The 23,898-nt window shown below is 44.8% G+C and overlaps 1 protein-coding gene across 1 annotated transcript in view; it reads right to left on the reverse strand.

Annotated features, from left to right (window-relative positions):
- Nucleotides 1–23,898, reverse strand: part of ZNF45 (zinc finger protein 45) — a 69,031-nt gene that overhangs the window by 36,752 nt on the left and 8,381 nt on the right. The window contains exons 2-7 of the mRNA XM_045046936.1: nt 16,252–16,405; nt 16,087–16,159; nt 14,025–14,075; nt 9,733–9,859; nt 8,317–8,412; nt 1,768–3,598 (exon numbers count right to left, since the gene is read on the reverse strand). Coding sequence (XP_044902871.1) covers nt 1,768–3,598; nt 8,317–8,412; nt 9,733–9,859; nt 14,025–14,039 — 2,069 coding nt within the window. The 5' untranslated portion in view covers nt 14,040–14,075; nt 16,087–16,159; nt 16,252–16,405. The remainder of the gene's footprint in view (nt 1–1,767; nt 3,599–8,316; nt 8,413–9,732; nt 9,860–14,024; nt 14,076–16,086; nt 16,160–16,251; nt 16,406–23,898) is intronic.

Below are 23,898 nucleotides of genomic sequence, written 5' to 3' on the forward strand. Positions count from 1 at the left end.
ACATCCATTTTAGAGCCGTTAGCTTTTTCCATACAGTTGAACATGCATACAACCCCCCTCTTAAGTATTTACGAAGACAAAGAAAACTTGTGTTGATACACGGCCCTGTATGCAAACACTAGTCACCGTTTTCTTTATCACCACTAACAACTGGAAACTCAAATATCCTTGAAGTGATAAATGGATAAACCAAACATGGTACAGCCCCGTAACAGAACACGACTCAGCGACAAGGGGAATGACTAGCAATCCGCACATCAAGATGGATGAATCTCAGAAGCATTAAGTGGGAGAAGCCAGACTCCAAAGACTACAGTCTGAATGATTCCATTTTAGAACATTCCAGAAAAAGTAAACTATGCATACAGACAGCAGGTAGATGGTTGCCAAAGGTAGGGAGGGGTGATAGGGAAGGGGCTGACCACGAGAGTACAAAGGAATTTCAGGGCAAGGGGGGTCACGGAACTGTTAAATGTCTTGACTGTTGGGGTGGTGACACAATAGTAATCATTTGCCAAAACACAGAACCCTACACCAAAGAGTCAATTTACTGCATATAAATTAATCCTTAATAATAATTTTAAATAGAATGCTAACTTGTAGGGGCGCCTGGGGGGCTCAGTCGGTGAAGTGTCTGACTTCGGCTCAGGTCATGATCTCAGGGTTCGTGGGTTCGAGCCCCGCGTTGGGCTCTGTGCCGACAGCTCTGAGCCTGGATCCTGCTTCAGATTCTGTGTCTCCCTCTCTCTCTGTCCCTCCCCTGCTCATGCTCTGTCTCTGTCTCAGAAACAAATAAACATTAAAAAAAAAATTTAAAGAACGCTAACTTGTAGAATTTTCATAGAAGGCTCTTATCTCCCTGAGGAATTTTTCTCGTGAATAGATACTGAATTTTTTCAACTTTGCTTTCATGTTTGATCCAAAGAATCCAGACATAAAAGAGTACATACTGAAGCCACAGGAAGTCCAAGAACAGCCTCTACCAACGTGAGATATAAAAACCATCCTTGTCGCCACCGGAGGTGGGAATGACTAGAAATGCACACAAGGAAACAGTCTGGTTTAATAGAAATACTGCACACATCAATTTGGGTGAGGATTACACAAGTGTTATACATTTGCAAAACTTCAGGAAGCTGTAAACTTGAGATTTATGCATGTTACTGCATGCAAATTATACCTCAGTAAAGTATCCGCACACATAAGTGCTGGTTACAACCCACTGAATTGATTTTTGGACCTCCTGACAGGCTGAGAAACACCAGTTCACAGGACCTGCAGGGTTGGGGAAATGAGCCCACATGCCTAATTTACGTGTCCTCTAAGCCTTGCAGATTTGCTCTTCTAAGTACATCTCATAGACATTTTGCCAGACGAACCGAAGAAAAAATCTCAACGATGACTCTTCTCCCTACACTGATTGAACGTTACCGAACACCTGCAACGTGTGAGGCACTGAAAGGCTGAATAGATTTGGCAGCCGACGCATCTCTACTCTCCTGGAGCTTATATTCTAGCGGAAGACGGACTCATCCCTCCTAAGCCTCTCCTCTGTGTCACATCTGCTACGTGTCAACGTTCTAAATGAAGCCCTTACTTAAGTCTCCGCTCTCATGAGGCTTCTCTGCTATGTGGTCGCCCAACCACTGGGACATGCGGAGCTCCGGCTGAAATACGGACTCTCTTTAAACAAATGTTTTGTCTCCTATGACAGGTCTGGTAACGGGATTGTTTCAGCACCCATTTGAGGTATTAAAACATTATCACTTTTCTGGAGCTTCCTTCCTGCGTGAATCCTCCAAGGTGGGAAAGTCTTTATCACCCTCATCGTCAGCATGCACTCGCTGATGAATTATAAGGCTTGAGCTCCAACTGAACCCCTTCCCGCACTCCTCACACTTGTATGGTTTCTCTCCAGTGTGGACCCTCTGATGGGCTTGAAGGTATGAGCTCCAACTGAAGACCTTCCCGCACTCCTCACACTTGTACGGCTTCTCCCCAGTGTGGACCCTCTGGTGGGCTTGAAGATAGGATCTCTGTCTGAAGCGCTTACCGCACACGTCACACCGGTACGGTTTCTCTCCCGTGTGGACGCCACGATGAGCCAGAAAATTCGAGGCCCGACAGAATCCTTTCCCACACTCCTCACACTGGTACGGCTTCTCTCCAGTGTGGCACCTCTGATGGGCTTGGAGCTGTGAACCCACGCTGAAGCCCTTCCCACACTCCGCACACTGATACGGTTTCTCTCCAGTGTGGACTCTCTGGTGCACTTGAAGACTCGAGAACTGACTGAAGGCCTTACCACACTTCTCACATTTATAGGGTTTCTCTCCCGTGTGGATTCTACAATGAACGTTAAGATCTGAACTCCGGCTGAAGCCCTTCCCACACGTACCACACTTGTACGGTTTTTCTCCAGTGTGGCCTCTTTGATGGGCCAGAAGATTTGAGGCCTGACTGAAGCCTTTCCCACACTCCTCACATTTATAGGGTTTCTCTCCCGTATGGACTCTAAAGTGAATGTTAAAATCCGAGCTACGACTGAAGCCCTTTCCACAGGCATCACACTGATACGGTTTCTCACCAGTGTGGCCTCTCTGATGGTCCAGAAGATTTGAGGCCCGACAGAAGCCCTTCCCACACTCCTCGCATTTGTAAGGTTTCTCTCCAGTGTGGCTGACCTGATGGGCCTGAAGGTGTGAGCCCACACTGAAGCCTTTCCCACACTCTTCACATTTATAGGGTTTCTCTCCTGTGTGGATTCGACAATGGATGTTAAGGTGTGAGCTGTAACTAAAGCCCTTGCCACAGGCCTCGCATTTGTATGGTTTCTCTCCTGTGTGGATTCGCTGGTGAGCCTGCAGTCGCGAACGCCAACTGAAGCCCTTCCCACACTCTTCACATCTATAGGGTTTCTTTCCCACGTGGACTCTCTGGTGGACTTGAAGATACGAGCCCTGACTGAAGCTCTGCCCGCACTCCTCACATTTATAAGGTTTCTCCAACGTGCAGACTATCAGAGGAGCTTGACACTGGGAGCTTCTCCGGACGCTCCTCCCACACTCCTCGTACTTGTGTGGATTCTCTCCAGGGGGGGCTCTCTGCGGATGGCGAAGATGTGACCTCTGTCTGAGACCCTTACGCGATGTATCGTGTTTGTACGATTTCTCCCTGCTGTGGACTCTCTGATGGGCTTCAAGGCTTGAAAGTCGGCGGAAGGTGTTTCCACATTTTTCACATTTATAGGGCTTCTCTCCCACATGGGCTGTCTGGTGAGTCTGAAGATGAGAGTGCTCAATGAAACCATTCTCACACTCTCCCCCCTTATAGGGGTTTCCTCCTGTGTGGTCTCTGTGGTGAATTTGAAGACACGAAGTCTGATTAAAGCCTTTACCAAACTCCCCATCTTTATAGAGTGCATCACCCTGTTTTTCCAGCTGAGAGCCAGTTCCTTGGATATTTACCATGGCATCTTGGCTCTGGATTAACTCCTTTGTAACCTGTTGCCAGATTTGTGAGCAGAAAAGCTCTTCATGTGGCAGGTACTTTAATCCAATTTCCTGAAGAGTCTCCGCATCATTTAGATTCCTGTCTCCTAAAAGGATAAAGAGAATTTAGAGATGGGGCACATTAAATGCTTTGGTCAGAGGTACCAAGGTTATAAACTTAAGGCCCACACCTGAAGGCTTAACATGAACCAGGAGAAGGTACCGTTTTTTAAAAATGTTTATTCATTTTTGAGAGAGAGCGGGAGCAGGGAAGGGGTGGGGGGAGGACAGAGGATCCCAAGCAGTCTCTGTGCTGAGAGCGGTGAGCCCCGTGCGGGGCTCAAACTCATGAACCGTGAGATCATGACCTGAGCCAAAGTGGGACACTTAACCGACTGAGCCACCCAGGCGCCACACTGTAGGGAATAAGTTTAAGGATTCCCTGAGCTTGCACCAATGGGTTAACAAGGTTGAGGTGGAAAGCTGCCACAGCGTGAAAAAGCCAAGCACAGAACAAAGCATAGAGCGGAAAGCCGCTCCCAAAGGATGCAAGTGTCTAAGAACAGGTAGGGGAACAGTTAGAGGCAGAAAGCCGCCACAGCAGGGCAAAAGTGCCCAGGATTTATCATGAAGTAAAACAAAGCATAGAGTGGAAAGCCGCCACCAGGTGGAAGTGCCCAGAGCTAACTGGTGAGAAAAATGCCTTGTTAGCCCTGAGGTAGCATGCTCTATTTGTCTTGGCCCCTAGAAATTTAAATTTAAGATAAACAGACACGGTGCCTGGTGCCTGCAGTAAACGGCTGTCTGCTCGGCACCAGGACTCTGATTTGTCTTAACCCCAACCCCTAACACTTCATACCTCTGAAACTCCCTTTCTCTCACACACGAGTTAATGTTTCACCGTCGCTTTCTGCATGTCCATCACACTTGTAAGCCTTCCGATCCTAATAAATACGGAACAAGGACCCTTACTCAGGACGCTTGTCTCCTCCCGGACATTAGCCTCTCTCATATTCAAGTCTGCGTCCGCTCTCTTGCTGGACAAGAGAGAACTCCAGATTCAAAGTCTGTGACACCCTGCCATTTTTATCATCGAAAACCCAGAGATGGTCCACTAGGCTCCTATTCACTACACCTTAATGAGATATGTAGTATGTAGTATGATTCCACTTAGAATCATACTAAGTTTTATATGTGAGAAACAGGTTAGAAATTTGGTGATTGCAGATCAAGAAAAACACTTCCTAGGGAATCTTTCCAAAGACGAAGCTGCACCCACCTAAAAGCTTTCTCTTCTTTGCTAAACCAGGTGTCCGATAAATAGTCTCCACATAATTCTACCTACTGCATGCACATCTGACCAAATGCTCAAAATGTCCAGCAGGACCCTTACAGACAGACGATCAGAAGATGTGCCGAAAACACATCTGAAAACCTTTGCTTCAAATTATTTCATTGGACTTTATTCCATGTTAGAAGCCTTGATGTACTGGGTTGGTTGGAAAGACAGGTGTTTGGGAGAACAGATCTTATCACCCAAGTGCCTGAAATTCACAGTATAAGCAGGAAAATGTCCTTCAGGACGGCAATCGGGGAAGAGGTTTACGGTACTAACATACATTATTCTAAAACCTCATAGCAATAAAGTTCCTATCACCTCGGGGGGGGAAAAGAGTGGAAAATCAGAAGCTCATCTTTTATTTTTATTCATTTAAAAAAACTTTTTTAATGTTTGTTTATTTTTTTGAGAGAGAGAGAGAGACAGAGCGTGAGCAGAGGAGGGGCAGAGAGAGAGACACACACACACAGAATCTGAAGCAGGCTCCAGGCTCTGGGCTGTCAACACACAGCCCGATGAGGGGCTAGAACCCACTAGCCATAAGACCATGACGTGAGCTGAAGTCGGACACTTAACTGACTGAGTCACCAGGTCCCCCTGAGACGCTCATCTTTAATTTTTTTTATTTTTATTTTTAAAGGATTTTTTTTTTCAACGTTATTTTTTGGGGGGGGGGACAGAGAGAGACAGAGCATGAACGGGAGAGGGGCAGAGAGAAAGGGAGACACAGAAGGGGAAACAGGCTCCAGGCTCTGAGCCATTAGCCCAGAGCCTGACGCGGGGCTCGAACTCACGGACCGTGAGATCACGACCTGGCTGAAGTCGGACGCTTAACCGACTGTGCCACCCAGGCGCCCCTAGATGCTCATCTTTTAGAACAGAGCAAGAACCTGTGAGAAGGAGCAGGGCATGGTGTGGATTCTCCACACCATGGGACTCTGTTCCGTCAATAAACTATAGAGCTTGCTACCTACTTCTTTTCAGCTCTCTCTTCAAATAACACCTCATCAGTGAGGCCTCTTTCACCATCCAGCATCCAGCAGGAAATTCTCCCTATCCCTTGACACCCCCAGCAACCTTCTCGGCATTCACCTTACCCTGTGTTGTTTTTACGTGGCACGTATTACATCAGATGCACTATCTATGCCCTTTATCGTTTTATGTCTTCTCCCACCTGAATGCAATATCCACCAGGATGAGCACTTAGATCATTCATTGCTTTATCAGCACTCCCAGATGGCAGTGTTCCGCAAGTACATGTTGAACACACAAATAAGCCCCAGTTTGACTTCTTTGCGAGAGTCTGAGCTCTGTTACAAAAGTAAAAGAGCTTTTTCAAGGAAGTTACCCATAACAGGAATGGAAGCAGCAACTTTGCTGGGAAGCTGAAAGGCTTCACCAGAGGCAGGGCTAACCTAAGTGGATGTTGCTGATGATAAAATCATGTTGATCATAAAATCATGGCAAGAATCGCTTGAGAGGAAAGAAGGAAAAAAAAAAAAAAGCGTAAGGCATACAAGCGGCCGTGGGGCCTATGGATCAATTGCTTGTGAAAAAATTTTTTTCAATGTTTACTTATCTATTTTTGAGAGAGAGAAGGCACAAGCACACACACATGGGGGGAGGGGCAGAGAGAGAGGGAGAGAGAATCCCAAGCAGGCTCCACACTGTCAGTGCAGAACCCGACATGGGGTTTGAACTCACAAACTGTGAGATCATGACCTGAGCCTACATCAAGAGTCAGATGTTTAACCGACTGAGCCACCGAGGCACCCCCTTCTGAATTTTTGTAATCTCTTCCTATGTGTGTAAAACTTTTCCTTCTTCATATAGGAGTCAATATTTAGAGCCTCAGGAATAATGACTCTGAAAGCAGGCTGTCAAACTGATGGATACAGAAACATGTTCCTGTATGGACACCACCACTGTTTTACAAGCTACAGGTTGGACTCAGTGAGTCTGAAATAAATTTAGCAGCTTATGACAAGCATTAGCAGAATGGTAAAATATTAAAAGTGCTTTGTAAGTAAACGTTTCTCTGGATAAAATGCATGTTAGAACTACACACACACACACACACACACACACACACACACACACACACACACGGATACTGGTGGGTGACATCGTTTTCTTTAACTGTTTGGATGAGGTTGGTGGTTGCCACGAGGAAAACCGACGAAGGGAAAGACTAACTTGAAAGCTAGTTAATATCTGATACTTTCCTCAAGAGGAGACCTGCCTCAAAAGTGCCTATCAGATTCTTCATTCTAAAAAGTGGTTCTTCACTCAGACAGTAGGACTCACTACTAAAACCTGCAGGAAAGCCACAGAGCTGAAATGATATTCACTGTGGTTACAAGTGCAAAGTTAAGCTGTCATCGGATATGGTTTAATGGATACAAACTACACATATCTAAAAGGACCTAAACAATTACATTCGATTAGATAATCACGATAATCACGGGCTGTTCCAGACGATGCCTTCACCACACATTTCTGTTTAACACCCTTTAAGTACGTCCACGACTAATGGGAAAAAGTCCATGTAACCATTATCAGCTCATTCATTCACACAACAAATATTTATAGCACACCTGTCCTCTGCCAAGTCTGAGCTACACACTGAGGATATAGCAATAAAGGCAACAGAATTTCTTCTCTCCTGATAATTACATTCTAGTGAGAATAGAGTGAGCGAAGCAAAAATATATGTTAATATGGTAAGCGGTGATCAATGCCTAGACACCAAATCAGTCGGGGTAAGGGAAAGGAGAACGGGGGAAGAAGAAGGGGTCAGGAACACAGTGGTCACGGAAGGTCTTTCTTATGATGTTAGGATTTGAGAAGGACTTACGGGAAGTAAGGGAGCGGCCAAGAGGATGACAGAAGGAAGAACAGGTAGAGGGTGACGAGGCCGGGCCACGGGTAGCATCGCAGAGCGACAAAACTGGACGGAACAGACAGGCATGGGGGAAAGCGACAGGTCACGTCTGCAGAGGGATGGAGGATGAGCAAGGAGCAGACAGGTGGGACATCAGAAGTCACTGTAAGTACTTGGATTCTGCTCTGAATCAGGTAAGAAGCTACCAGAGGTTCAAGCAGAGGCCTGACAAGACCTGACAAACATGCAAAAGAATCACTTCGAGGGGCTCCTGGGGGGCTCCGTCCGCTTGAGCACCTGACTCTTGATTTCAGCTCAGGTCATGATACCAGGGTCGTGGGGTGGAGCCCCGCGTCGGGCTCCGTGTGGAGCGTGGAGCCTGCTTAAGGTTCTTTCTCTGTCTGCCCCTCTCCCCTGCTCTCGCTCTCTCTACAATAAAAATAAAAAAGAGTCACTTCCAGTGGAGAACTGGAATGAGCAAAGGAGAGAGGGAGAGTGCTAAAAACTGCTGCAGAAATTCAGAGACAAGGCACTGACCGCGACCCGCTCCAGAGCTGTGGAGGTGACAAGAGACGTGACAGACTGAGCCGCATGGCTCTCACCTGTGGAGCCGTGGCTCTGGGTTGCTGCCTTTATCATCCAAAGCCTTCCTCCCCTCTTGAACTGGGGTACTGCATCTGGTGTGAAGGGTTGGTGCCCTGTGGAAAGGCAAGGACAAACATTTTATTTAGTTTTTTTTAATTTTTTTTTTTCAACGTTTATTTATTTTTGGGACAGAGAGAGACAGAGCATGAACAGGGGAGGGGCAGAGAGAGAGGGAGACACAGAATCGGAAACAGGCTCCAGGCTCTGAGCCATCAGCCCAGAGCCTGACGCGGGGCTCGAACTCCCGGACCGCGAGATCGTGACCTGGCTGAAGTCGGACGCTTAACCGACTGCGCCACCCAGGCGCCCCAAGGACAAACATTTTAAGTTAATATAGTAGAGGCCAAAATCACAACACATGCGTTTTCACCACACCATGTTTAGGACATCAGAATTAGTGTTTTCCAAACTGTTAATTATGATGCATCAGAGGACGACATTTTATTGCAAAAATCCAGGATATGTAGATCTAAGTGTGAACTACTGGGGTAAAAAAAAGGCTGTTTTCTTCAGATTTTTTCCGCCACTGCTCACACAATTTTCAGCAACTGGCTGTAGTTTTTGCTGCTCCAATGTGTAGTTATTGCCAAGGGCTCTGACGTTTTCTACCCTATTGTAGTTCTTTTTTCTTTTTAATTTTTTTAATGTTTACTTATTTTGGAGAGAGACAGAGAAAGAGACAGAGTGCGAGCAGGGGAGGGGCAGAAAGAGAGGGAGACACAGAACCTGAAACAGGCTCCAGGCCCTGAGCTGTCAGCACAGAGCCCGACACGGGGCTTGAACCCACAGACTGTGAGATCATGACCTGAGCCAAAGTCTGATGCTTAACTGACTGAGCCACCCAGGTGCCCTATCCTATTGTATTTCATTAAAAATACTGGTATAGGGGAGCCTGGGTGGCTCAGTCAATTAAGCACCTGACTCTTGGTTTTTAGCTCAGGTCATGATCTCAACGGTTCGTGAGTTCGAGCCCCGCATCAGGCTCTGTGTGACAGCCCAGAGCCTGCTTGGGATTCTCTGTCCCCCTCTCTCTTGGCCCCTCCCCCACTCACACTCTGTCACTCAAAATAAATAAATAAACTTTAAAAATGCTGGTACAACACCCTAAATATGTGTCATGACCCACTAATTGGAAATGACCACAACTGGAGAAAAGCCAAAAATGTGGATACAGCAGTCATGGCGTCAATTTACGGCTCATGTACAAAACACAAACTTTGTTGGGGGCGGGATGACCAGAAAAATGCCCTCTCTGCGTCTTATGCTGATTAGAACACTGGAAACCAGGTCAAGAGCTCCAAAGCCCCACACATCGGAGGGTAAATAAACCACACAGAGGGGGTGACATTCAGTCACAGAGCACCTGTCCTCACCCAGAGAGAGCAGGTTCCGGAAGTTCTCCAGCATCACGTCTCCATACAGCTTCTTCTGGGCGGGGTCCAGCAGCCCCAGCTCCTCCTCCGTGAAGACCACAGCCACGTCCTTGAACGTCACCGCCTCCTACAACATCAAGCACACATAAGCTCAATCTTGCGCCCGATGGCCACTCAGAGGAAGAGCACTGAGAAAACTGGAAAGGGTGGGTACAAAGTGGTTCCAGATTTTCAGAGACCACAGATCTTCACTACTATCTGATTAGACATTTCAAATAATACATACTGTCTTACCTGGCATTCTTTCTTTTCAAAATGAATACTGAAAAGAACAACCTTTTCCATAAATACTAGCCTCCCGTCTAATTCTTTTCCTAGGATAAGTTCCAAGGAGTAAAAATTGCAGCGTTGAAGAATATGCCACTTCAAAACTACTACGTACAATGCCAGGTTTTCTTTTCAACTTTCTCCGTATTTTACGCTTCCCCCAAGAGAATATAAATATCCCTGATTCTCCACATCATACGCAACACTGAATATAACCAGTGTTTCTGAGTCCTAAGAAATTTGATCAGCAAAAAGCAACTTGTTCTTTTCGTACTAATTCGGTAATTAAGGAGCTATCGTATTTTCATATATTTACTGGCCATCTTTATTTTTTGCTTCAGTACATTGCCAGTTAATGTTCTTTGTTCATAGTCCAACCAGAGTTTTACTTTATGACTGCAAAATTTCTATTAGAGATTTGAAGCTTTTTTTTTTTTAACATATTTAAATACTGTCATCCACGTTTTGCTATTGTTCTTGTAGAGCTTCGTGCACTGCATGGTTTCTTGACCTTGACACGACACACATTTTGGGCCAGATAATGTTTGTTGTTGGGGCGGGGGCCTGTCTCACGCACCACAGGATGTTTACCAGCATCCCGGGCTTCTATGCACTGAAAGCCAGAAGCCTCCCTCAAGTGGTGACACCAGAAATGTTTCCAGACACTGCCTGGGGGCAAAGATCACCCACGGTCAAGAATTGCTGATGCAAGGTACTGTCTTAACTTTTCTTTTTTTTTAATTTTTAATGTTTATTTATTTTTGAGAGACAGCAAGACAGCATGAGGGCAGGGAAGGGGCAGAGAGAGAGGGAGACACAGAATCTGAAGCAGGGTGCGGGCTGTGAGTTGTCAGCACAGAGTCTGACTCGGGGTTTGAAGTTACAAGTCTTGGGATCATGACCTGAGCCAAAGTTGGACGATTAACCGACTGAGCCACCCAGGCGCCCCCTGTCTTAACTTTTCATATGAGAATTGTGTGTTCATCGCCGGAGCCCTGCACATCCAAGCGTCCTGAATGAGCATCAGAGATCCTAAAGAAGGAGCCTCTGAAGAGTGACCATGTAGAGGCAGTATTATCTGTGCTGTCTTCCATGCATAGGGCAACCAAGTGCACGTAGAAGGGCCAAGACCCTGACTGGAGAATTATTTGCCCTTGCCTCCCTCTTTATCCAAATAAAAATCCACGGAGTCTTTTTGGATCAGTTAGACCTTTGCTTTCCTGTGTGAACTTAAACCGTTTTCTGAAATTCTACAATCCTGTGTCTCTGTAATTAAAATGCAGAGGAGATAAAGTACTGCCTCTTAAGGTCAGTCGGAAGCTAAACGCAGTAAGAAAAGCATCTGGAATGTCTCCCTGTGCTACTGGACTTTATAAAATTAAGTACCTTCTAATGGACTACTACTGAGCCATCAAAAAGAATGAAATCTTGCCATCTGCAACGAGGCGGATGGAGCCAGAGGGTATTATGCTAGTAAGTAAGTAGCAGAAAGACAAATACCATATGATTTCACTCATATGTGGAATTTAAGAAACAAATGAACATATGGGAGGGGGAAAAAAAGGAAAAAGAGGAAGAAACAAACCATAAAAGACTCTTCGTGATAGAGAACACACTGAGCGTTGATGGAGGGAGGTGGGAGGGGCATGGGCTGGATGGGTGATGGGTACAGGAGGACACTTGTTGGGAAAGGCACTGGGTGTGACATGTAAGTGATCAATCACTGAATTCTACTTCTGAAACCAACACTATTCTAACGAAAATTTAAATAAAAAACTGAAAAGAATAAAAAAGAGGGAGGGGGAAAGAAAAGCACATTATTACTTTGATAAAAATCAATCAATAGCCAAATAAAAAAATATAAATCAGTAAATAAAACATGTACATGAATAGGATTCAGACATGGATGAGAAAGAATCTAGTTTTTTTAAAATTTTTTTTAATGTTTATTTATTTTTGAGAAACAGAGAGACAGAGCGTGAGCAGGGTTGTGGTAGAAAGAGAGGGAGACATAGAATCCGAAGCAGGCTCCAGGCTCTGAGCTGTCAGCACAGAGCCCGACGTGGGGCTTGAACTCATGAACCACAATATCATGACCTGAGCTGAAGTTGGATGCTTAACTGACTGAGCTACCCAGACGCCCCAAGTATCTAGCTTTCTTATGGGAAAATATGGAAGAATGTTCTCTCTGTGCAAAGCATCAGTTATACCTGGTTGCACTGTCATATCTGAGTATTCTACATACAATATCCCTGAGGATTTTGCCTATCAAAGGTACTTTTTCAATTTACATTCCTAAAAACATTAAGAACAACAAATGGCAAACCCCTCAAAATTCCTTTTTGAAGAAAATGGTTTACGTTAGGCCAACTGTTACTACAATGTTCTTTTTTAAGTATGTCAAAATCAGAATTTATTATAATTTTACTTTCCTAGTTTTCATTTTTTTAAATTTTTGTTAAATCCCAGTTAGTTAACATACAGTGTAATATCAGTCTCAGGTGTATGATAGAGTGATTCGGCACTTCTGTACAATAGCTGGTGCTCATCATAACAATGTCCTTTGAAATAGTAAAAATTCTGGGGGCGCCTGGGTGGCTCAGTCAGTTGAGCATCCAACTTTGGCTCAGGCCATGATCTGACGGTTCGTGAGTTCAAGCCCCACATCAGGCTCACTGCTGTCACCGCTCACCGCTTGGGATCCTGTCTCCCTCTCTCTCTGCCCCTCCCCGACTTGCACTTTCTCTCAAAAATAAATAAAACATTAAAATAAATAAAAGAGTAAAAATTCTTAACTACCTGAATGTCTGTGAATGGGGTAAAAGTTATGAGACATACACACAGACTACATCAATATAAGGGAATATAATGTAGCCATTAAAAATGTAGGAAATAGGGGCACCTGGGTGGCTCAGTCGGTTAAGCATCCGACTTTGGCTCAGGTCATGATCTCACAGTTCGTGGGTTCGAGTCCCGCATAAGGCTCTGTGCTGACAGCTCAGAGCCTGGAGCCTGCTTTGGATCCTGTGTCTCCCTCTTTGTCTGCCCCTCCCCCACTCGTGCTCTGTCTCTCAAAAATAACTAAATGTAAAAAAAATAAAATAAAATAAATGTAGAAAATATATTTGTATTAATTAGAAAAAGCATAATTTGAGAATTTTTATGTAACTATTAAAAATATACAGTTACCAGGGCACTTGGGTGGCTCGGTCGGTTAAGCGTCTGACTTCGGCTCAGGTCATGATCTCGCAGTCCGTGAGTTCGAGCCCCGTGTCAGGCTCTGTGCTGACAGCTCAGAGCCTGGAGCCTGTTTCAGATTCTGTGTCTCCCTCTCTCTCTGACCCTCCCCCATTCATGCTCTGTCTCTCTCTGTCTCAAAAATAAATAAATAAATGTTTAAAAAAATAATAATTAAAAAAATATATATACAGTTACCAATGCCTATGAGGGAAAGGACATGGGAAAATGAAAACAGTTTTTATAAGAAAAACAGTAGTAAAATTAGGGAGGCTTTTTTCACTGCTATTCACTTTTCTCCTCTATTTTATTCGTGAAATTATGAAAGATAAAATAAAACAACAAAAATTAAACTGTATTAGCGGCTCTTGGGTGGCTCAGTCAGTTAAACATCCAACTTGAGCTCAGATCATGATCTGGCAGTTCGTGAGTTTGAGTCCCACGCTGGGCTCTGCACTGACAACATGGAGCCTGCTTCGCATCCTGTCTCTGTCTCTGTCTCTGTCTCTCTCTCTCTCTCTCTCTCTCTCTCTCTCTGCCCCTGGCTTGCTGTCTCTCAAGAATAAATAACATTAAAAAAAAAATTAAACCACACCAAAGTAGGAAGTAGTGATCCTCTGGCACAGAAGAGGTTTTGAAAGGCCTATTAATCTATTGTTTTCAAGGATGCAACTAATCATTGAGAAATGAGACAGTAATTTCAAATCTAGAAAGGAAGCCCAACTCACCTTGAACTTGGTCATTTTGTCCTCCTTCTACTTCTAGGGAAGGGCTGAGTCCTGAGAAGGCAAAAAAAGGGAAGAGGAAGGAGAAAACAAAACCATCAGAGTCTGGCCAAGACTGTCGCCAACCCATATGGCTAACACACATCACTACCTAGGTTTCATGCTTTACATGCACTTGCAAAAGCGCCGTTTCCTCAGGGGGCTCGATGAGCAGAGCGTGGGTTGGATTCCAGAGACCACTCACCCCCTCAGCCGAGAGCCCCTGCACAAGGGACAACCACCTAAGCACACATGGTGGTCCTAATATAAGTCCTCCTTGTCACTCTCAGGGTATGAATCTGATCCTAGGGAAGGTGGAAATTGACAGTCAAGTTAAGAGAGCAGTCTCTGGGGCCAAATGTTTTAGGCTCATGGTACTGCTACTTATTAGTTGTGAAATCTTGGACAAATTATTAATATCTCCGTGCCTGAATTCCTTCACCTGCAAAAATGGAGGGATTAACAATGCCTACCTCATAGGACTGTTTTAAGAATTAAACCAGCAGGCACAAAGCACACAGAGCCCTTTCAGAGTACCTTATTTCTTAGTAGCTGTAGAAAAGCAGGTAATATTCGCTAACATAAAACCTGTCCCCAAAGCGCCTGGGTGGGTCAGTCGGTTAAGCGTCCGACTGTGGCTCAGGTCATGATCTTGCAGTTTGTGGGATCGAGCCCAGCACTGGGCTCTGCGCTGACAGCTCAGAGCCTGGAGCCTGCTTCGGATTCTGTGTCTCCCCCTCTCTCTGCCCCTTCCCCACTCGCACATTGTCTCTCTCAAAAATAAATAAAAACATTAAAAAAAAAAAATACCTGTCCTCATAAATGGTTTCTATCAATGGTGTCTTTAGAGGCTGTTGTTCTGTCCTATGAAAACCAGCTGTAACCTCTGAAATATGGTATTCTCTCTTGGTCGGTCATTCTTTTTTTATTTATTATTTTCTTTTTTTTTTTTAATGTTTATTTATTTCTGAGACAGAGAGATACAGAGCATGAGTGGGGGAGGGGCAGAGAGAGAGAGAGACACACAGACTTCGAAGCAGGCTCCAGGCTCTGAGCTGTCAGCACAGAGCCCGATGTGGGGCTCGAACCCACAAACCACGAGATCATGACCTGAGCCGAAGTCGGATGCTCAACTGACTGAGCCACCCGGGCGCCCCATCTTGGTCGGTCATTCTTAACACAATGTCTTTGCAATAATATTTAAGACTACGTGGATGACTTTTTTCCCTGTGTAAAAAATACACAACACCAAATTTACCATTTTAAACCATTTTAAAGTATTGTACAGTTCATTACATGCATTCCTCTTGTTGTGAACCAGCACCACCATCCAACTCAAGAATTTTTTCACCATCCTCAACTAAACCTCTGTATCCATTAAACAGCAGCTCCCCATCACCCCTCCCCTCTACCCTTGGTAACCACTATTCTACTTTCTCTCTGTGAATTTGACTATGCAGACAACTGTTTTGTTTTGTTTTTATGGACAACTGGTTTTTGAAAGATATGAGATCTTGTAAAGTTTACTCTGTTTAACAGTAGGGCCTTAAAAAGGACTCCATATCAAGGGGCGTCTGTGCAGCTCAGTCAGTTAAAGCGTCCCATTCTTGGTTTCGACTCAGGTCGTGAGCTCACGTTCGCGGGTACGAGTCCTGTGTCGAGCTCTGTGCTGATCGCTTGGAGCCTGCTTGGGGTTCTCTCTCTCTCGTTCTCTCTCTGCCCCTCCCCTGCTCATGTTCTCCCTCTCTAAAAATAAATAAATTAAAATATATACATATATGTATATATGTATAAACTATCATGAAGACGGAAGACAAATTAATAAAAGCCTATGACCCTGCAAGATTCGTTTAACTACAGTTAGGCAATCAATAGGCCATTCGAACTCACAAGCTACGGTAATCGTAGAAAATGGTTAAAAACAACAAAAATGGCAATGTGTGACATTACATGGGCGCCGAGTACATGTCAGGGACCTGGCAGAGCGCTTGGCACGCGCAGTTTCACCGAGGTGTTACCCACATACCTGTGAGGAAGCTACTCTTGTACAAGTCGTGTGACTTTGGTCCAATCACCTACACGTCTGAGCCCATCCTCAGCTATTAACAAGGAGATAAAAACAGAATTTCAGTCATAGGAGTATTGTGGGAGAATAAATAAGCGGATTCACGCAATGCCCTTGGCTTTGTACCTGGCATTTTAGGAAGTTCTCAATCAATGATGATGATGAGGACAGTCGCTCCTATTTAACAGACGAGGAAGCTGAGGCTTGGTAAGGTCAAAATGCAGGGGCGGAATCGGAATCCAGCTCTCACCCCAGAACCAGCATTCTAGGTCTTGTCCCTCTGTGGTTTATAAAGACAAAAACAAGCAGACGGGACTCTAAGGTCTCACAGAAAGGGACACGAGAGCCTGAGAGCTGGGGATGATAGACACAGAAACGGGGAGAGGACTCTGAAGCCACAGGATCTAGTTGAGGGAGAAGAGAACAGAGTTGTGAAGGGCGTAGGCTCTGGAATCAGACGACCAGGACGGGAACAGTGGCATCCCCAACTTGCTACTACTTTGTGCCTCAAATTCCAATCTATAAATTGGAAACAATAATGATAATGACAACAATAATACTACCAACCCCAGGGGAAGGGTACTCAGCCTACGTGACTATACATCAAACATCTGAAACAGAGTCTGCAGCTAAAACGTTCAATACGGGTTACCCATATAGCTGCTTTACACGGAACCGTCAAGGACCCCCCGCCCCCCACCCCTTTCCTCAGGGTGGATGCAGCTGAGCACTGTTTGCTGAGCAGTGCGTGGGCTAGATTCCAGAGATCACTCCCCTTCCAGGTGAGAGCCCCCGGGCAGTGAACGACCCACCCAGCCACACTGGTGGCCTGAATACAAGTTCTGCTTGTAGCTCTCAGGGTAGGATTCTGATTCTGGGAGGGTGGAAACTGAAAGTACTCAGGTTATATTGCTGGTTCACTGCTGGACAATTTGTTAATTACTATTAGTGACTGCGCCATGTTTAGATACGAGAACGCCAGTATGGAAAAGGGCAGTGGAAGACCTCCTAATCCTGGAAGAAATACCCTTTCGGGATTTGTGATTCACTTGGTTCTGACTGCTTGCCCAACAACTTCTGTTCGTTAAGAGGGCTCTGTGGGGAGATCTTTCCATCACCTATGGGGGGGGGAGGAACATAATCGGTAAATCAACCTCGTCATTAACACCTACCCAGCTTTACAGCTCAAGCACCTGAAACAGTGCTTGTAACAGAAACTGCTCAGGAGTCACTCAGCGGTCAGTGTCAGTGTCTTGACGAATGAACCTGCCACCAGGCAGACAGGCGGAGGCACACGGAAGACAAGACTCATTGGTCTGAGATTTTTTTTGTGAGTTGTAAAATTCTGAGGCTGATCCCAGTTGGGAGGATTTGGAGAGTGGGGGTTTTATTTCTAACTTTTTCCTCCAGCTCTTTCACGATATTTGTAAGACCAAGGTCATCTGTGGAAGGAAAAGAGCCTCTGAATTTTCTTAAATGCCATCTTAGAAGGTGATGTCTGCTCTTCACAGTCAGTGCCTACATGAACTTCTGATACAAAATCCACAGAATGTGTCCATCAAAATATTCAGAACCACCAACCCACTGCCTACATAGTTAAGCATTAGACAGGCTAATTTATAAACTCTTCATTAAATAACTGAGTTTATTAATTCACTGAACACTCAGGGAAACCTCCCTGAAAGGAAGACAATTACCCAGTGCCAACTTGCTCACGGTCTGGTGATCACACACTGCTACAGGGCAGAGTAGGGCACAGGGTCTGGTGCCCCACGGCCCACACAGCAGGTCCTACATAAACAGGGCTTTCGCTGAGCTGTGGGGGACGATGGAGTTCTGTTAGCCAAAAAGAAGCAGAATCGCTAGAAAACCTCATGGGAACATAAGTTATGATGGGAGTGAATACAAACAAGAGGCAGCAACAGATAAGCAGGTAAGCAGGATTCAAATTATGGTGATGTGGGGCGCCTGGGTGGCTCAGGTGGCTTAGACGTCTTACTTCGGCTCAGGTCATGATCTCACGGTTTGTGGGTTCAAGCCCCGTGCTGACAGCTCAGAGCCTGGAGCCTGCTTCGGATTCTGGGTCTCCCTCGCTCACTGCCCCTCCCCCGCTCACACTCTGCCCCTGTCTCTCAAAAGTAAACATAAAAAACAAACTATGGTGAGGTGCGTCCCAGTTTTATCTGCATTTCAGCAGGAAAGCAGCAAAGGCCTTGAGGAAGGGAGGGTAAAAAGATTCCTTCTGTGTTGGAAACAGATTACTCTTTCAGCAGAGAGACTCGAGGGGGAAGTGGCTGGGGCCAGAGAGCACTGTTGGGAGAGCCACGTCAAGAATCACCTCCTTCCTGGAGAGGGGGAGATGGGGGCGGAGTAGGAGGCCCCTAAGCTCGCCTCCTCCCACGAACACAACTAGGTAACTACGAAACCATCCTAAATACCCCAGAAATCAACCTGAACAATGGTAGCACAAACTCCACTAAGGGTGGAGGAGAAGCCCGGCTGAAGATGTTAGGAAGTGTGGAGATGCAGTTTTGGAGAGAAACAGATGATGGCCTCAGTGGTGAAGGGGAAGCCACAGTTGCACAGAAGGCGAGGGACAGACTGGCACGCAGGGGAGCGCACAGGGACAATGAATCCTCAGAGCCGTGGGCTTGGAAAGAAAGAGAAGCTGAATTCTTGCAACCAGCGAGGCAGAAAGCCTGGTGGGGTTTTTTTGTTTTGTTTCGTTTCAGTGTTTATTTGCTTTTGATACAGAGAAACACACACACAGAGATCGTGAGTAAGCATGGGAGGGGTAGAGAGAGGGAGACACAGAATCCGAAGCAGGCTGCAGGCTCTGAGCTGTCAGCACAGAGCCCCACGGGGGCCCGGACCCATGAACCACAAGATCACGACCCGAGCCAAAGTCGGACGCCTAACTGACTGAGCCACCCAGGCGCCCTGAAAGCCTGGAGTATTAAAGGTCAGCAGGCTTGGCTTGGGGACAGCCGGGAGACACCGGGACTGCTCTCGGAGAGAAGGCAGCACAGAACCAGACCACAGACACACAACGTGGCAACAGCAATCTGAAGCGCGCCTGGGGCACACACAGTGGGGAGGTTATTAGCTCATCTCGGAGTGTGTTCCAGAGAGGCAGCATTCACGGAGAGGCCCTCCCGGAACAAAGAAGCTGGCAGGTGCCATTTTCATCCCCCGCCCCTTAGCGTAAACACAGAGCCACCTGCAGGAACCAGAGCAGCACTGACACTCCTTAAATTTAAGCTCTTGCTTAAACCAAGCAGAGTGCACACAGCACACACTGGAGACACCCCGGAAGCACCAGGCCCTGGGAAAACAGAGGACACTACGTTGCACGAACTGGAGGACCTCTTCTTCGTGAGCCCATAACCATCAACTACAGGAGATGTAGCTGACTCTCCTAACACCGAGAAACAGGCGCAGAGACCCAGACAAAATGAGAACACGGAGGAATCTGTTCCAAACGAAAGACCAGAACAAGCTCATGGCCAGAGATAAAAGTGACACAGATTGAAGTAACATGCCTAATGGAGAATTTACAGGAATGATCATAAAGATACTCACTGGACTTGAGAAAAGAGTGAAAGACTTCAGTAAGACCATTATCACAGAGATAAAGAATAACATAGAGATTAAGGGCTCAATGAATGAAACAAGAAACACGCTTGATGGAATGAAGAGCAGGCTGGAAGAAGCAGAGGAACGGATTAATGACCTAAAAGAGTAAAGGAAAGCAATCAAGCTGAACAAAAGAGAGAAAAAAGAATCATGCAAAACAAGAATACACTTAGGGAACTCTACAACTCCATCAAACGTTAGCAACATTTGCATTATAAGCGTCCCAGAATTAGAGAAAAGGGGGCAGAAAATTTATTTGAAGAGATAATAGCTGAAAACTTCCCTAATCTGGGGAAGGAAACAGATATCCAGAACCAGGAGGCACAGAGAATGCCCAACAAAATCAACAAGAGCAGATCCATACCAAGACATGTTGTAACTAAAATGGCAAACATACAAAATTAAAAAAAAAAAAAATTTAAGCAGCAGGACAAAAGAAGACCGTTATGAACAAGGGAAACCCCATAAGGCTATCAAGGGATTTTCAGCAGAAATTTTCCAAGCCCGGGGCACCTGAGTGGCTCAGTTGGTTAAGCATCTGACTCTCGATCTCAGCTCAGGTCACGATCTCACAGTTTGTGGGTCAAAGCCCCGGGTGGGGCTCTGCACTGACCTCGTGGACTCTGCTTCGGATTCTGTCTGTCTCTCTCTTTCTCTCTCTCAAAATAAATAAACTTTAAAAAAAGAAAAGAGGGGCACCTGGGTGGCTCAGCCAGTTGAGCATCCGACTTCGGCTCAGGTCATGATCTCACGGTCCGTGAGTTCGAGCCCGCGTCGGACTCTGTGCTGGCGGCTCGGGGCCTGGAGCCTGCTTCGGATTCTGTGTCTCCCTCTCTCTCTGCCCCTCCCCCGTTCATGCTCTGTCTCTCTCTGTCTCAAAAATAGATAAACGTTAAAAGTTTAAAAAAGAAAAGAAAAGGAAAGGAAAGGAAAGGAAAGGAAAGGAAAGGAAAGGAAAGGAAAGGAAAGGAAAGGAAAGGAAAGGAAAAGAAAAGAAAAGAAAAGGAAAGGAAAAGAAAAGAAACTTTCCAAGCCAGAAGGGAGTGGCGTTATATAGTCAACGTGCTGACTGGAGAAAACCTACAGCCAAGAATATTCTATCTAGCAAGGTTGTCATTCAGAATAGAAGGAGAGGGACACCTAGGTGGCTCAGTCGGTGGAGCGCCCAACTCTGGATTTTGGTTCAGGTCATGATCTCAGGGTCGTGGAGCCCACCGCAGGGGACTGAACCTGCTTAAGATTCTCTCTCTCCCTCTCTTTCTGTCCCTCTCCCATCCACATACTCTCTCTCTCTAAAATTCAAAACAAAAAAAAGGACAGGAGGAGAGATAAGGAGGTTTCCAGACAAACACTAAAGAAGTTCATGAGCACTAAACCAGCCCTGCAAGAAACATTAAAGGGGACTCCCTGAGTGGAAAGGAAATACCAAAAGTGACAGTAAGAAGGTAGGCACACAAACGCAGTAAAAATTGACTACTTCTGTAAAATAAAGGTAAAAAAAGGAGCTCACAAAAGAAAAGGATGTAAAACATGACACCATAGACCTAAAACGTGGGGAGGAGAGGAGAAAAGAATGGGTTCAAACATAAAAGGCCATCGACTTAATACAGACTGCTATATGCAAAAGAGATCATATACAAACCTAATGGTAACCACAAATGAAAAACCACTAATAAATATGCAAAGAATAAAGACAGAGCCATCCAAATATAGCACTAAAGAAAATGACCAAACCACAAAAGGGAGAAAGACAAGAAAGGATCAGAGAAAACCTTAAGAAACAATGACAAAACAGGTAATAAAATGGCAATAAATATATATTTACTCTGAATGTAAATGGACTAAATGCTCCAATCAAAAGACACAGGGTGACAGAATGGTTAAAAAAACAAGACCCATTTATATGCTGCCTACAGGAGACCGACACCTAAACACTGAAAGTGAGGGGATGGTGGAGCCCCTGGGTGGCTCAGTTGGTTAAATGTCTGACTATCTCAGCTCAGGTCCTGATCTCAGGGTCATGAGTTCAAGTCCTGCGTTGGACTCCATGCTGGGCAGGAAGCTTACTTAAAAAATAAAATTAATTAATTAATTAATTAATGTTTTAAAAAGTGAGGGGATGGAGAAACCTTTATCATGCAAATGGATGTCAAAAGAAAACTGGAATTGCAATACCCTAAATACAAAATGGCTTTTAAAACAAAGACTGTAACAAGGGACAAAGAAGGATACTATATAATAATAAAGGGGATAATCCAACAAGAAAATATAACAATTGTAAATATTTATGCACCCAATATGAAAGGACCTAAATACCTAAAACAGTTATTAGCAAACATAAAGGCACTAATCCATAATAATACAATAATACTAGGGGACTTTAACACCCTACTTACATCAATGAATAGATCATCCCAACAGAAAATTAACAAGGAAACAATAGCATTGAATGACACACTGGAACAGATGGATTTAACAGATATATTCAAAACATTCTATCCTAAAACAGCAGAATATACATTCTTTTCAAGTGCACGTGGGACATTCTCCAGAAGAGATCAGATTTAAGGCCACAAAACAAACCTTAATAAATTCAGTAAGTCATACCATGCACCTTTCTGACCACAACTCTATGAAACCAGAAGCCAACCACAAGGAAAAACCTGGAAAGACCACAAATACATGGGAGGTTAAATAACATGCTACTGAACAATGAACAGGTCAAACAGGAAATAAAAGAAGAAATCCAAAAGTACATGCAAACAAATGAAAATGGAAACACAACTGTTCAGAACCTTTGGGATGCAGCAAAAGCAGTTCAAGAGGAAGTTTAAAAGTCTTTTTTTTTTAATTTTTTTTTTTTAATGTTTATTTCTGAGAGAGAGAGAGAGAGAGAGAGAGAGAGAGCGTGAGCAGGGGAGGGCAGAGAGAGAGGGAGACATAGAATCCCAACCAGGCTCCAGGGTGAGCTTTCAGCACAGAGCCCGACATGGGGCTTGCACCCATGAACCCTGAAATCATGATGTAAGCCGAAGTTGGACACTAAACCCACTGAGCCACTCAGGCACCCCCAAGAGGGAAGTTTAAAGAAATACAGGCCTACCTCAAGAGGCAAGAAAAATCTCTGGGGCACCTGGGTGGCTCAGTCGGTTAAGCTTCCGACTTCAGCTCAGGTCATGATGTCACGGTCCGTGAGTTCGAGCCCCGAATCGGGCTTTGCACTCTCAGTTCAGAGCCTGGAGCTTGCTTCAGATTCTGTCTCCCTCTCTCTCTACCCCTCCCCCACTCACTCTCTGTCTCTATCAAAAAATGAATAAATGGTAAAAAAAATATATATATATATTATATATATATGTTTTTTTTTTAAAGAAGCAAGAAAAATCTCAAACAACTTAGATTTACATCTAACGGAGCTAGAAACAGAACAAATAAAACCTAAAGCCAGCAGAAGAAAGGAAATATTAAAGATCAGAGTAGAACTAAATGATGGAAAAAGAAAACAACTGATCAATAAAACCAGTAGCTGGTTCTTTGGAAAAAAAAATCAATAAAATTGATAAATGTCTAGCAGCCTTATAAAGAAAAAAGTGGGGGAAAAGACTCAAATAAAATCACAAATGACACAAGAGAAATAGCCAAAACCACAGAAATATGAACAATTATATGAGAACATTGTGAAAAACTATATGCCAACAAATTGAACAACCCAGAAGAAATAGACAAACTCCTAGAAACATATCACCTACCAAAACTGAGACAGGAAGGAACAGAACATTTGAACAAACCTATCACCAGCAAAGAAATTGAATCCGTAACTAACTCTCAAAAAACAAAAGTTCAGGACTAGAAGGCTTCATAGGTGAATTCTACTCAACATTTTTTTTTTTTTAATGTTTATTTTTGGGAGAGAGTGTGGGAGGGGCAGAGAGAGAAGGAAAGAAATAATCTTATGCAGGCTCCATGCTGTCAGTAGAGCCTGACACAGGGCTTGAACCCACAAACCGTGAGGTCAAGACCTGAGCTGAAACCAAGAGTCAGATGCCTAACCAACTGAGCCACTCAGGCACCCTGAATTCTACTAAACATCTAAAGAAGAGTTAATACTTCTTCTTCTCAAACTACTCAAAAAAACAAAAA

This window comes from Felis catus, chromosome E2 (genome assembly GCF_018350175.1).
Source record: "Felis catus isolate Fca126 chromosome E2, F.catus_Fca126_mat1.0, whole genome shotgun sequence".
Lineage (NCBI taxonomy): Eukaryota > Metazoa > Chordata > Mammalia > Carnivora > Felidae > Felis > Felis catus.